Below are 13,444 nucleotides of genomic sequence, written 5' to 3'. Positions count from 1 at the left end.
GGTTAATATTTAATATTTTAATATTAACTGTTAAACTATTATATACTTTATAATTATTAATCTTTAAAAAATCAAGAATACTTAAACAAATTTTTTAAAAATAAAAAATAAAATACAATAAAAAATACACAAGGCGTCCTAGGCGCCGAGCGCCTAGCGATTTTTTCATCCATGATTTTTATAACCGTTGCAAACTATTCATTAATTAAGCATGGTTGTAGCTAAGTATGTGTGGCTAAAAAAATTAATTTGTTATAGTGTTTCCTCCCAAGATTACCCTTCCCATGCAATTAAAAGAAGAAGATTTTATCTGGTGAAATAGTACGTAAAAGATATATGTATAGACATTGTAAATAATACAAATAAAATTATGATTTTCTTCTTTAAAAACTACTATTAGTTACTTTCGCAATAAAAATTCTCACTGTTTCCGTCCAAAGAATGTGGGAGGTAATAGTTGTTTGTGTTGTATTGCTATTCTTCCTAGTTTCCTAAGAATCCTTTTCCTAAACATAAACAATCTCATCAGAACTTGCTTCAATAAATATGTATTATAATTATAATTCCTTCCAACAGCATCTTCCTCTACAATGTCGCTGCCGGAAGATATGGTGGCCGAGATCCTGAGCTGGTTGCCGGTGGAATCATTACTGAGATTCAAGTGCGTCTGCAAGAATTGGCGCCATCTCCTCCACCAAGATGACTTCGTCGAAAAGCATTATCGCCGCGCCGCCATGTGTTTCTACTATCCTCATCTTAACTGCATAAATCAGCTCACTGTGTTTGAGTGGCCGATTCCTCATATCCTTAACGATGCAGAATTCTCGTGTATTGATGTACAGAAAGGGTTACTGTTAGAGCACGAGCATTGTAAAGATTCCACGGAAAGGCTTCGCATAAGGAATCCGGCTACGAGGCAAACGGTATACTTGCCGGATCTCCGTGTCGGCGATGATTCGCCGACTTGGGTGGTGGCCAGAATGTTCTTCGTCGCAAAAAGTATCAACGAATGCACGGTTATAAGTTTCTCGGAGTCGAAAGAATCAGTTTTGTTGGGACGATTTAAAGCATTAACAGTGGGCGTTGATGCAACGTGGAGACCTCTCAAGAATTCCCAACCCAACTCTATACACTACATTAGCAGCGCCGGCGGAAAGTCCAAGATATACGCTCTTAGTATTGAAAATGTTTTCTATGTCGTCACATTAGATGCCGACGACAAGAAAATTCTGTGGGTGAACGCTGAGAAGGAGAGCATTCAAACCATTAAAATCCCAGAAAATCTCGTCCCAGATTGGAGCTATGTGACTCCAAGAGAATGGAATTCAAATCTGTCTCTTTTCTACCATAAGGGAGATCAAATCAACATCTGGGTACTCATGAAAAACAGCAAGAACGATTGGGATAAATCCGTCAATGTTGCAACTTTTACCTTAGATTATCAAATCTCGGTCATATTAGAGGAAAAGAAAATATGGCTCTGGGGGAATAATTACGGGAAACGGTGGAGGGTTCCATGGGTTTGTAAGGAGCAACTCAGCGTTAAACCCACAGTTTTACAGCTAAAAGGAATGCAATCGGACAAGGTTGAAGAAGCAATGGGCGCACTTATTTGGAAGAAAAGAGATATGCAAAAGACCACCTTGCAAATTATTTCTGTAATTTCGCTAGTACGTATGTGATAAGGAAACTTGATTTACATATTTTACTTCTTAAAGAGCATTTGCAATGGTTGCTAAATATATATATTTTTATCCCTATAATCTATTTCATTGTATAAAAACAAACCAAATAAGAAACATGTGTACACAAACATTCAAACTTGCAACCTTATTACTACCAATTCAAACCAACTCAGGTGGTGTTGTTCTTACAAGAAATATCTCGGATTAAGTTGTTGACATCTTGAATGATGCTTTCATCGTGGGGAGAAAATTTATTGCTATTGATGAATTCTTGGACTCTGGACCACTTAGTTCTTCTAGAAAAGTTGGATTAGAATAATTAGGAGTGTGACGTTCCAAAGTGTCATCTTGGTTTGTCTGTAATTCTCCACTTACAGCAATGAACAATTCTAAATCAGAATATTTAATGCCTAATATTTTCTATAATAAAAATGAAAAAATAAATTTTTTATGGCGTTTTCCACTCTTTTCTTCCTTCTCTTTTTTTTTTTCCACTTTTTTTTTCCACTAACAAAATAACAACTTAAAAGATTACAAGTATTGAAGTACACAATGAAATTACTAAAGAAATTAAATTAAGTTGTGGCTGCAGGTAAAGATTGTGGTTGATTGGATGATGCTGGCCGAACGGTGAGCAAAGTAGCATAATGTGGAAGTGCAATGATTCGATCCTCACCAGCGGTTGGGAGCAATCTCTCAAATCAAGAGGCTCTCTGTGCACAGTAAGCAAAGGTCTAATATCTGTCATCAACTGAGTTATCATAATTTATATGTTGACTGCACACAAGGAGCCCCCTCCCAACCTCTCAAATCAAGGGGCTCTTTGCAGGTCTAACATATGTTATCAACTGAGTTACCATAATTTATATGCTCACTGCGCACAAGGAGCACCCTCCCCACCTCTCAAATCAAGGGGCTCTTTGTGCACAGTAAACATCTGTCATCAGCCTCCTCCCTGGTCTCTCAAATTCTGTCATGCCAGAATGTAGAGGCCAATGGGGTGAACCGTAAACGACATTCGCTTAGCGCAACTACAATTTCTTCTCTTAAATTTGTCAGTTTTTTTCTTCTTTTTTATAAGAAGGTAATGTGATTACCTTCTTCTCAAAAACCCTAATGAGAAGAAGGTAATTCCATTAGTACTTTACACATTTTGATCCACCTTTTTATTAATGCACACTTTTGTCTTATGCTTGTCAAATCCACACAAAAAACTCAACAACCCGCCAATTCCTCATATCCATTATGCAGAATTCTGATATACAGAAACGGTTAGTTTTACTCAAGTAACCTATTTGATAATTACGTTCGTCTTCCCTTTGCTAATTAGTATGCATTTTATAATGCTACTCGTTTTAAGGAGGATATATTATTATGGTTCGTGTTTTTCTCTTTTTGAGTTATGAAGTTTGCACCAAGTAGAAGAATGCAACATTTTCCTTAGTTACATTATTATAATATTAGGTTATACGGAGTAAGTTATAATAATTAAGGTAATTTATTATATGGTGCAACACTTCCATACAAACTTTTATTAATTAAGGTAAGACTTATAAAAGACAAAAAGTATGATTAAGAAATGCATACAGTTACCATATTGATGTCATGGTTATTATATAAAGGTCATCATTCATTCCTAGTATACCATGTTGAGCAAAAGTGACAGAAACTCATATTGATACTCTAGCTGAAGGTTAGTATATTATTACGATCATGTTTATCATGTACATGTTTCCCTACTGGATTTATATGCTTACATCCTATAGCTGCATGGGCTCCTAGTTTTCTATGTATCCTCTGTATCTCTTCAATATAATAAATATGAATAATTGTTGTGCAATTCCTTCAAGCTAAGTAATCAATTTGATAATTGCGTGCGTCTTCCCTTTGCATGTAATGGCTAGAATAATGTGTAAAGCAATGCGGCGGAGGGTTTCCGATGCATCAGCGTCGCTGCCGGAAGATATGGTGGGCGAGATCCTGAGCTGGTTGCCGGTGGAATCATTACTGAGATTCAAGTGCGTGTGCAAGAAGTGGCGCCAACTCATTCACCAAGATGACTTCATCGTAAAGCATCACCGCCGCGCCGCCATGAGTTGCTACTATCAATGCGAATACATACATAACTTTTGGATTGGAGCTATGTGACTCCAAGAGAATGGAATTCAAATCTGTCTCTTTTCTACCATAACGGAGATCAAATCAACATCTGGGTTCTCATCAATAACAGCAAGAACGAGTGGACTAAATCCCAGACTGTCAATGTTGTAACTTTTACCCTAGATTATCCAATCTCGTTCATCAAAGAGGAAAAGGAAATATGGATGAGTGAGATTAACGGGAAACCGTGGGGTGTTCATTGGGTTTTTTTTTTTTTTTTTTTTTTTTGAAATAGTTCATTGGGTTTTTAAGGAGGAAAAACTAAGCGTTAAACCCACAGTTTTGCAGCTAAAAGGAATGGATTGGGACATGGTTGAAAAAGCAATGATCCCACGTATTTGGAATTGGAAGGCCGGGAAGAGATATGCCTAAGACCACCTCGCAAATTATTTCTGTAATTTCGCTCCAACGTGGGTATCCTACTTAGGACTACCCCTGCAACGGAAATCAGAATAATTAGAAAGATAATTTGTTTCATAGTTTTTTACAATTTTTATTACATTTTTTTAGGTAACAAGGAAACTTGGATGGTTTACATATTTTACTTCTTAAAGAGCATTTGCAATGGTTTCTAAATATATTTTTATACATATAATCTATTTTATATATAATAACAAACCAAATAATTAGAAAAGAAATCAAGTGTTGAAAAGTGGCCACCAAGATTCAAATTTGTAACCTTATTACTGCCAATTCAAACCAACTCTGGTGGTGTTGCGTGCACACAGTACAATACAATTTGTTCTTGGGTTAAAGAAATTAAAATTATATGTATATTGCAGATGATTATGCTCTATATCTTGTTCATATACGAACCTTGTCCTACAGAATAGGATATTGGCTAATAAATATTCAGTAATAAAATAATAATAATAATAATAATAATCAAAATTATAATGATGGTTCTAGGGTCTTTCAATAATTGTAACGGAGTCTATTAGATTAATTTAATGTAATATATATATATATATATATATATATATATATATATATATATATATTTGATAGTAGAATTGAAATAAAGTATTTTATATATATTTGATACTTAGAATTCAAGTAGAATTATCCAAGTCCAAATCCTTATCCTAATTGTTCTGTCCAATTCCAAGAACTCGAGTTGTATTAATATTCCTTAGTCCTTCAGATATAAGAATCCTATAGCTGCATGGTTTCTTGTTTCATATCTTCCAACCAATTTGATAACTCCATGCATTATGCGTCCTCCCTTTGCATGTAATGGCAGCTACAATGTCTAAAGCAATGCGGCAGAAGGTATCCGATGCATCACATTCACTGCCGGAAGATATGGTCGCCGAGATCCTGAGCCGGTTGCCGGTGGAATCATTACTGAGATTCAAGTGCGCCTGCAAGAATTGGCGCCAACTCATCCAACAACATGATTTCGTCGAAAAACATCACCGCCACGCCGCCATTTGTTTCTACTATATAAATCAATCCAATCACTTGCCTATCTGTACGAAGTTTCGGATCCCTCCGATCCGTAAGGACGGGGAATTCACGTGTATTGATATACAGAAAGGGTTACTGTTAGAGCACGAGCATCGTAAAGATCTCAGGGAAAGGCTTCTCATAAGGAATCCGGCGACCAGGCAAACGGTATACTTGCCGGATCTCCGGGTCGGCGAGGAATCGCCGGCTTGGGTGGTGGCCAGAATGTTCTTCGTCGCAAAAAGTAATAACGAATGCACGGTGATAAGTTTCTCGGGGTTGGAAAAATCAGTTTTGTTGGGACGGTTTAGAGCAATAACAGTGGGCGTTGATGCATCGTGGAGACCTCTCAAAAACTCCATACACTGCATTAGCAACATTTGCCGGTGGCCGAAGATTTACGCTCTGAGTATTGAAAATATTTTCTATGTGGTAACAATGGATGTGGGCGACAGGAAAATTCTGTGGGTGGACGCACAAGACGAGAGCATTAAAACCGCTAAAATCCCAGAAAATCTCTTCTCAGATTGGAGGTTTGTGATGGCAAGAGAATGGAATTCAAAGCTGTCTCTTTGCTACGATAATGGAGATGAAATCAACATATGGGTTCTCATGAATAACAGCAAGAACGAGTGGGCTAAAACCCTGACGGTCGATTATCCAATCCCGTTCATCAAAGAGGAAAAGAATATATGTATGGGTGTTGACGGGAAACGGTGGTGGGTATATGTTCCATGGCTTAATATGAAGGAGGTACTAAGCATTAAACCCACAGTTTTGCAGCTAAAAGGAATGCAATCGGACAAGGTTGAAGAAGCAATACGTATTTGGAAGGGAAGAGATATGCGGAAGAACACCTCGCAAATTACTTCTGTAATTTCGCTAATACGTCTGTGATGTGAATTCCTGTTAAATTTTTTTGGTAACAAGAGGAAACTTGATTTACATATTTTACTTCTTAAAGAGCATTTGCAATATATATATATGGTTGCTAAATATATTTTTATCCATATAATCTATTTTATTATATAAAAACAAACCAAATAAACAAAGAAATCGAGTGTTTACTACAGATTCAAACCAACTCTGGTGGTGTTGCACAGTCCAGTACAATTTGTTATTGGGTTAAAGAAAATAATATGTATATTGCATCCGTAATGAAAATTTATTAGTTTTCTAAGATTTATAAATGTATTTACTTGTTTTCAATTTCAAGATTAAATTTTAGTTTGCTTATTAGAAAATGAATTTATATTTCCAAATAATCAATTTATGCTGATATTTATATGATAAGCTACGTATTTCTACATTAGTGTAATATATAATCAATACGTATTAATGTTTTTATTTCATGCCGAGATTCTTGAAGAATATTTAAGTAAAATAGATGCTCAATTCACAGATATTAATTTGTGAATTATGATATGTATATTTATATTAATTTTTCATATCAAGTTTTCTTTAAGTGAGCAAAATGTTTAATATCTATCGTTTTATTATATTCGTCAATAATCTAATATGCTTGCTTTTTTGTGATGTCTTGTCGTAAATGGAAAATTGAAAATGCGGGCAATTGCATGTTAGAGTAAATACCAGTAGAGGTCCCCGACTTTGATGGCACCGCCACTTTTAGTCCTCGACTTTTAAATCAACCACTTTTAGTCCTTCGAGTTTGATGGCACCACCACTTTTAGTCCTCAACTTTAAATCATTCACTTTTAGTCCTCTTACTTTTTGTTTCTAGCCACCTATGGTCCTTCCTTTACAATTGGACATCTAATGTTATATTCTCAAGGATAATTCAGTCATTTCATATTAATGTATTAAGTATTATGTTTCCTCATCAGAATAATTGAAGAAACCATATTCTCCACTCTCCTTTGTTAACACTAAATTTTGGACCAAATGGCTGAATTGCCCTTGAGAAAATGGCATTAGATGTTCAATTATAAAGGAAGGACCATAGGTAGCTAGAAACAAAAAGTAAGAGGACTAAAAGTGGTTGATTTAAAAGTTGAGGACTAAAAGTGGCAGTGCCATCAAAGTCGAAGGACTAAAAGTGGTTAATTTAAAAGTTGAGGACTAAAAGTGGCGGTGCCATCAAAGTCGGAGGACCTCCACTGGTATTTACTCTTGCATGTTAATAGGGTAGTACTACTGTTTTTTTGTTTTTGTTTTTTTTAAGAAAATAAAAATGACATATGAATCGAAAGTGCTTATAGATCGAAGACCATTACAACTTTTTGACATAGAAATAACAATGTATTTCATAATATTTATTTCAACAAGTAGCAATATTTAGTGGAGGAAAAAATGGGTATGCTAACTTCAGCAATTCATTATTACAAAATTGAATGAAATGCCACCTCAGATGCGATGCTAGACAAATTAACTGATTAGTTTTCGCGAACTTTTAATTGAAGGTTTTTTTTAGTTCGAAATTTTAGATGGTCTATTTGAGATTTATATCTTATTTTTAAGTAATTTTTTTGAATGTTGCTGACTCTATTACAATATGTAGTATCTGTTCATAATTACTTTTGAGAGTGTTACTGGACTTGTTATATTTGTGGAGTTGAAATTTCATTCTCGTCTATTATTTTTTATTAGGGTTGTAATTGTTTGGGTTTGTGTGGTATTCCTGTTCCTTAGCAAGATAGGTTTCCTAATTTCCTATGAATCCTATAGCTACATGGTTTCTTGTCTCGGGAAACATATATGAACAATCCTATATGTATTATTCTTCGCTTTAATTTGCATCTAATGGCTACAATGTCTAAAGCCCAGCGGGTATCCGATGCATCACCGTGGGTGGCGGAAGATATGGTGGCCGAGATCCTAAGCTGGTTGCCGGTGGAATCATTACTGAGATTCAAGTGCGCCTGCAAGAAATGGTATCAACTCATCCAACAACATGATTTCGTCGAAAAACATCACCGCCACGCCGCCATGTATTTCTACTATCATCAAAAATACAAAAATCAACCCACTCCTCATCACCGTAAGGATCCGGAATTCACGTGTATTGATATACAGAAAGGGTTAGTGTTAGAGCACGAGTACGACGGGGGTCGTAAAGATCCCACGGAAAGGCTTCGCATAAGGAATCCGGCGACGAGGCAAACGGTATACTTGCCGGATCTCCGCGTCGGCGATGATTCGCCGACTTGGATGGTGGCCGGAATGTTCTTCGTCGCAAAAAGTATTAACGAATGCACGGTGATAAGTTTCTCGGAGTCGGAAGAATCAGTTTTGTTTGGACGATTTAGAGCAATAACAGTGGGCGTTGATGCAACGTGGAGACCACTCAAGAATTCCTCACTCAACTCCATACACTGCATCAGTAATGTCCGCTGGGAGGACGAAGACTGGGACGAGGACTGGTATCCGAAATTATACGCTCTGAGTATTGAAAACATTTTTTATGTGGTGACAATAGATGTGGACGGCGACAAGAACATTCTGTGGGTGAACGCAGAGGACGAGAGCATTAAAACTGCTAAGATCCCACAAAATCTTTTCTCAGATTGGAGATATGTGATACCAAGAGAATGGAATTCAAAGTTGTCTCTTTTCTGCACAGACCTATATCAAATCAACATCAGGGTTCTCGTGAATAACAACAAGAACGAGTGGGCTAAAACCCAGACTGTCGATATTAAAACATTCACCCATGATTACCCAATTCCGTTTTTGACAGAGGAGGAGAAATTATGGGCAAGAGGGATTAACGGGAAACGGGATGAGGTAATTAGGATTCCAATTGTAAGCCTATATATACCATGGCGTATGAAGGATGAATTAAGCATTAAACCCACAGTTTTGCAGCTAAAAGGAATGAAATCAGACAAGGTTGATGAAGCAATCGGCGCATGTTTTTGGAAGGGAAGAGATATGCCGACCACCACCTCCCAAATTATTTCTGCAATTATTCTCCTACTTAACGCTGTGATTGGGTAGTAGGGACTAACCTGCAGCAAAAGGAAATCAGGAAAAGTATGCAGCTAGACACATACTTTTTTTTTTCTTAGTTATTTGTAATTGGGAGGATAAGTATATTGTTATTTTGTTTTCAAGTTTTTATTTAGGAACACTTTGTGAGATCCGTCTCACGATTCCAGGGTCAAAGATTCCACAAGTTAGGTTTGTTCTTAGTTTAGGCCCACATCTTAGGTTAGGTTTTCTTAGTTTAGGTGTACGGGCGGGGCACGTTTTTTTTTTGGAGATTCGAACCCATGACCTTTTGCATGGCTCTAATACCAAATTGAATCATGTGTTCCATCCAACTAAAAGCCTAAGCTAATAGTTGAACTGCACATTTATGTTTATATTATATTATATTTAGGGACAGGGAAGCCTTCCTAGTGTACTTTTTTGGATCACTGAAATGTAAAAAGCAAATGAGTATCCTCTTTTAGTCAGTGTTCTTGATATGCAACTGCCAATACTCAAATGTCAAAGTGATGTGTAGTTTTCTAATGCCACCCATACCTATAATTGGAATAGCTTTCCACCAGACTTTTGATATAGGATCCTAAGCTTTAATTTATTTTCTCAGATTCATCCTCACCTCTATCATTTTATATAGAGAAGGATTTGTGAAGCTCATAATGAGCTATAGCTACAGAATCTTCACTTGTATGATCGACCAAATAAACCTTTTGGAGTCGTGATTCAATTCTAGATTCTGCTTCAACAACTTTGTCTCGATCTAATACTTGTTTCGAGTTCTTTATTTATGATATTTTTCTCGAACATAATGGCTTGGACAAAGCGAAGCTTAGTAGAGTTAACAGACTATTTTATGCAGAGTAATTATATTCGGTTACAGACTTATAATCTTGAAACCAAATGTAAAGTCCGTCAAACTATGCATAAGGAAGTACAATTGTTGACTATTGATTGAAAACAATCCTTTAGGACTTCCATAATGTAAGAGGGTTTTTTTCAGTGAGATACTCATCGTTTTTTTTTTAAGGTCATAATTTAAGTGGTGGAGAGAAAAAAAAAAAAAAAAGAAAAGAATGAGAGCTCTTGTGCCTTCTAGACTTTGTACTCTGTGACTTAGAAACAATAATTTCACTTAATTCCATAACTGCCATATATCTTTCAATATCTAAAGCTGAAGTTAAATAATTCCTCTCATCAAGTGCGAGCTTAGTAAATTAACATTTGGCAATATAAGACATGATCTAAAAGATCATCATTATTCTTACTAAGCTTTTTTTCATGTGCTGAAGACAGGCATACTAGCATTATATTGCAAGCAAATTTATAGGTGAATAAAATTTATGCACCACCCATACATAAAAGCTAATTGATATATGCAAGCAATTATTTAACTGCAAATTAAAAACAATAGACAAATTTTCTAAACAACAAAACATTTGTCTCCCCCATTATATTTCATGCATGTTTACATACGTATCTATATCTATAGGTAGAAACAAGAATTGAAAACTCTTATTCAAAATTGTAAGCATCGATACCGATGATCACTATATATAAACGATGTCATAAATTTTCAGAATATAAAAATGCACCGGGAAACAACCAATAGTACGGTTCACCAGAGATTACAATAGCAAGTTGAGTCGTGTTGATAACGTGTTGTAAATTCAGTCTTCTAGTCTTCTATTAGCCCAATCTATTGGGATGGTTGTACGGTAACCGCAATAATTGTACCCAAAAGTAATAAGACATACGAAATAGAGAAGTAGAGAGAAAAAGAAGAACATAAGATGTAAGAGCTCATCAATTCAGGTTACTATCAAGTCAATAGCCTAATCAACTCAGGTGAAGTTATGTTATTTATCTAGAAGATATTGCTTCCTAGCGTGAGTCCTATTTGTATGTTCTGTATTTATCCATTGTTATGTGTGTTATTTTGTTTAGTTACCATAGCCCTAAAGCTTGTTATGAATTACTTAGCTTCTTGTGTAATTTCTAATATTAGTGTCTAATTACTTGTTGTCACATACTACGTGTCATATATGGCTCCCAATCGTGAGAAACAACAAAATTACTTGTGCTCCTTATGCTACATCAATAATGAGCCACATTGTAAATTAGGATGAAAATTTTAACTCCACATTTTTTAAAAGTGTATCTTGCCTAATTAGAAAAATTCATGCATATTTAATTTCCTTAGAATCTTTCTAACTTTCAATCACACCAAAGTCTTATTTCCCCTGTGCACACACTCTACCCAAATATTGTTTCATTAATATTAATCTTTCTAAATTCAAGTGCATTTAGTGCTAATTTTAAAAAAGCTATAAAAGTTTATTCAGCTTATCCTAAACTCTAAAACGGGGTAGTTGTTTGCGCAAATTATATTTTGGATGATCATGGCTGATACTGCACTTGTGTTGAACGGATAGTGCAGTTGTATTGAAAAGATACTGCAGTTGTGTTGAAAGGAGTTGCACGGTTCATCCGTTCAACACAATTGCAGTATCAGCTATGATCCATGGTCCACAGTGTAACGACTCAGTTGTTTGTGTTGTATTGCTATTCTTCCTAGTTTCCTAAGAATCCTTTTCCTAAACATAAACAATCTCTGCTAGCTTCAATAAATATGTATAATTGTTGTGTGTGTGCGTCTTCCCTTTGCATGCCATGGCGACAATGTCTAAAGCAATGCGGCGGAGGGTATCCAATGCATCACCGTCGCTGCCGGAAGATACGGTGGGCGAGATCCTGAGCTGGTTGCCGGTGGAATCATTACTGAGATTCAATTGCGTCTGCAAGAAGTGGCGCCAACTAATTCAACAAGATGAATTCGTCGAAAAGCATCACCGCCGCGCCGCCATGTGTTGCTACTATCAAAAAAACTACACAAATCAGTTTTGTTCGGAACTCTCATGTATTGATATACAGAAAGGGTTACTGTTAGAGCACGAGCATCATCGTGAAGATCTCACGGAAAGGCTTCGCATAAGGAATCCGGTGACGAGGCAAACGGTATACTTGCCGGATCTCCGGGTCGGCGAGGAATCTCCGGCTTGGGTGGTGGCCAGAATGTTCTTCGTCGCAAAAAGTATTAACGAATGCACGGTGATAAGTTTCTCGGCGTCGGAAGAATCAGTTTTGTTGGGACGCTTTAGAGCAATAACAGTGGGCGTTGATGCAACGTGGAGACCTCTCAAGAATTCCCCACCCAACTCTATACACTGCATTAGCAATGCCGGCCAGAAGCCGAAGATATACTCTCTAAGTATTAAAAATATTTTCTATGTGGTGACAATGGATGTGGACGACAAGAAAATTCTGTGGGTGGACGCAGAGGACGAGAGCATAAAAACCGCTAAAATCCCAGAAAATCTCTTCTCAAATTGGAGGTATGTGATGCCAAGAGAATGGAATTCAAAGCTGTCTCTCTCCTGCGATGAGGGAGATCAAATCAACATCTGGGTTCTCATGAATAACAGCAAGAACGAGTGGGCTAAAATCCAGACAGTCGATGTTGCAACTTTTACCCAGGATTATCCAATCACGTTCATCACAGAAGATGAGAAACGGTGGGAGGTAATTTGGTGTTCAGATGAAAGCGTAGATGTTCCATGGCTTAAGAAGGATGAACTAAGCATTAAACCCACAGTTTTGCGGCTAAAAGGAATGCAATCAGACAAGGTTGAAGAAGCAATTGGGGCACCTTTTTTGAAGGAAAGAGATATGCAGAAGACCACCTCGCAAATTATTTCTGCAATTTCGCTAGTAATTAATTAAGTCTGTGATGTGAATTCCTACTTTGGAGAGTATGTAGACGCATGAGTTTACTTCAATTCCCATAACATAATAAAATACTAATTAGATATATGAGTTTACTCAATATTAGGAGTACCAATGCTAATTTGGCATAGAAAATCATAAATAATTAATTTATAAATATATTTATATTAAGCCAAATAAATGTATCCTTCAAATATTTCATTGTTTGTCCTTCTAGAAAAAAAAGAGAGGGGGGAGGGAGAATTAATCTAAAAATATGTATATATTAAGCCAAACAAACGTATCCTTTCAATTTTTCATTGTTTATCTTGCTATAGAGAAAGTGAAGGGGGTGGGTCGGAGGGGAGATAGCTCTCTACCCTCCCTAGAGGCAATTCTTTTTTTTTTTTTTTGGAATTTCTTGGCTTCTCTCCGTG

The 13,444-nt window shown here is 36.4% G+C and overlaps 2 protein-coding genes across 2 annotated transcripts; both read left to right on the top strand.

Moving 5' to 3' along the window:
• Positions 1-590: 590 nt before the first annotated feature.
• Positions 591-1,682, top strand: LOC116005952 (putative F-box protein At3g52320). Its single transcript, XM_031246185.1, has one exon. It carries the CDS (start codon positions 591-593, stop codon positions 1,680-1,682), a length of 1,092 nt encoding a protein of 363 aa, XP_031102045.1.
• Positions 1,683-5,081: 3,399 nt separating this feature from the next.
• On the top strand, positions 5,082-6,191 carry LOC116005951 (putative F-box protein At3g52320). Its single transcript, XM_031246183.1, has one exon. It carries the CDS (start codon positions 5,082-5,084, stop codon positions 6,189-6,191), a length of 1,110 nt encoding a protein of 369 aa, XP_031102043.1.
• Positions 6,192-13,444: the final 7,253 nt, after the last annotated feature.

This window comes from Ipomoea triloba, chromosome 15 (assembly GCF_003576645.1).
Source record: "Ipomoea triloba cultivar NCNSP0323 chromosome 15, ASM357664v1".
Taxonomy (NCBI): domain Eukaryota; kingdom Viridiplantae; phylum Streptophyta; class Magnoliopsida; order Solanales; family Convolvulaceae; genus Ipomoea; species Ipomoea triloba.
Note: the sequence above shows the minus strand (reverse complement) of the source record. Positions and strands in the feature narration are given on the sequence as shown.

Coding starts and splice junctions, on each gene's coding strand:
- LOC116005952 (XM_031246185.1), top strand. CDS start 591: ATGTCGCTGCCGGAAGATATGGTGGCCGAGATCCTGAGCTGGTTGCCG.
- LOC116005951 (XM_031246183.1), top strand. CDS start 5,082: ATGGCAGCTACAATGTCTAAAGCAATGCGGCAGAAGGTATCCGATGCA.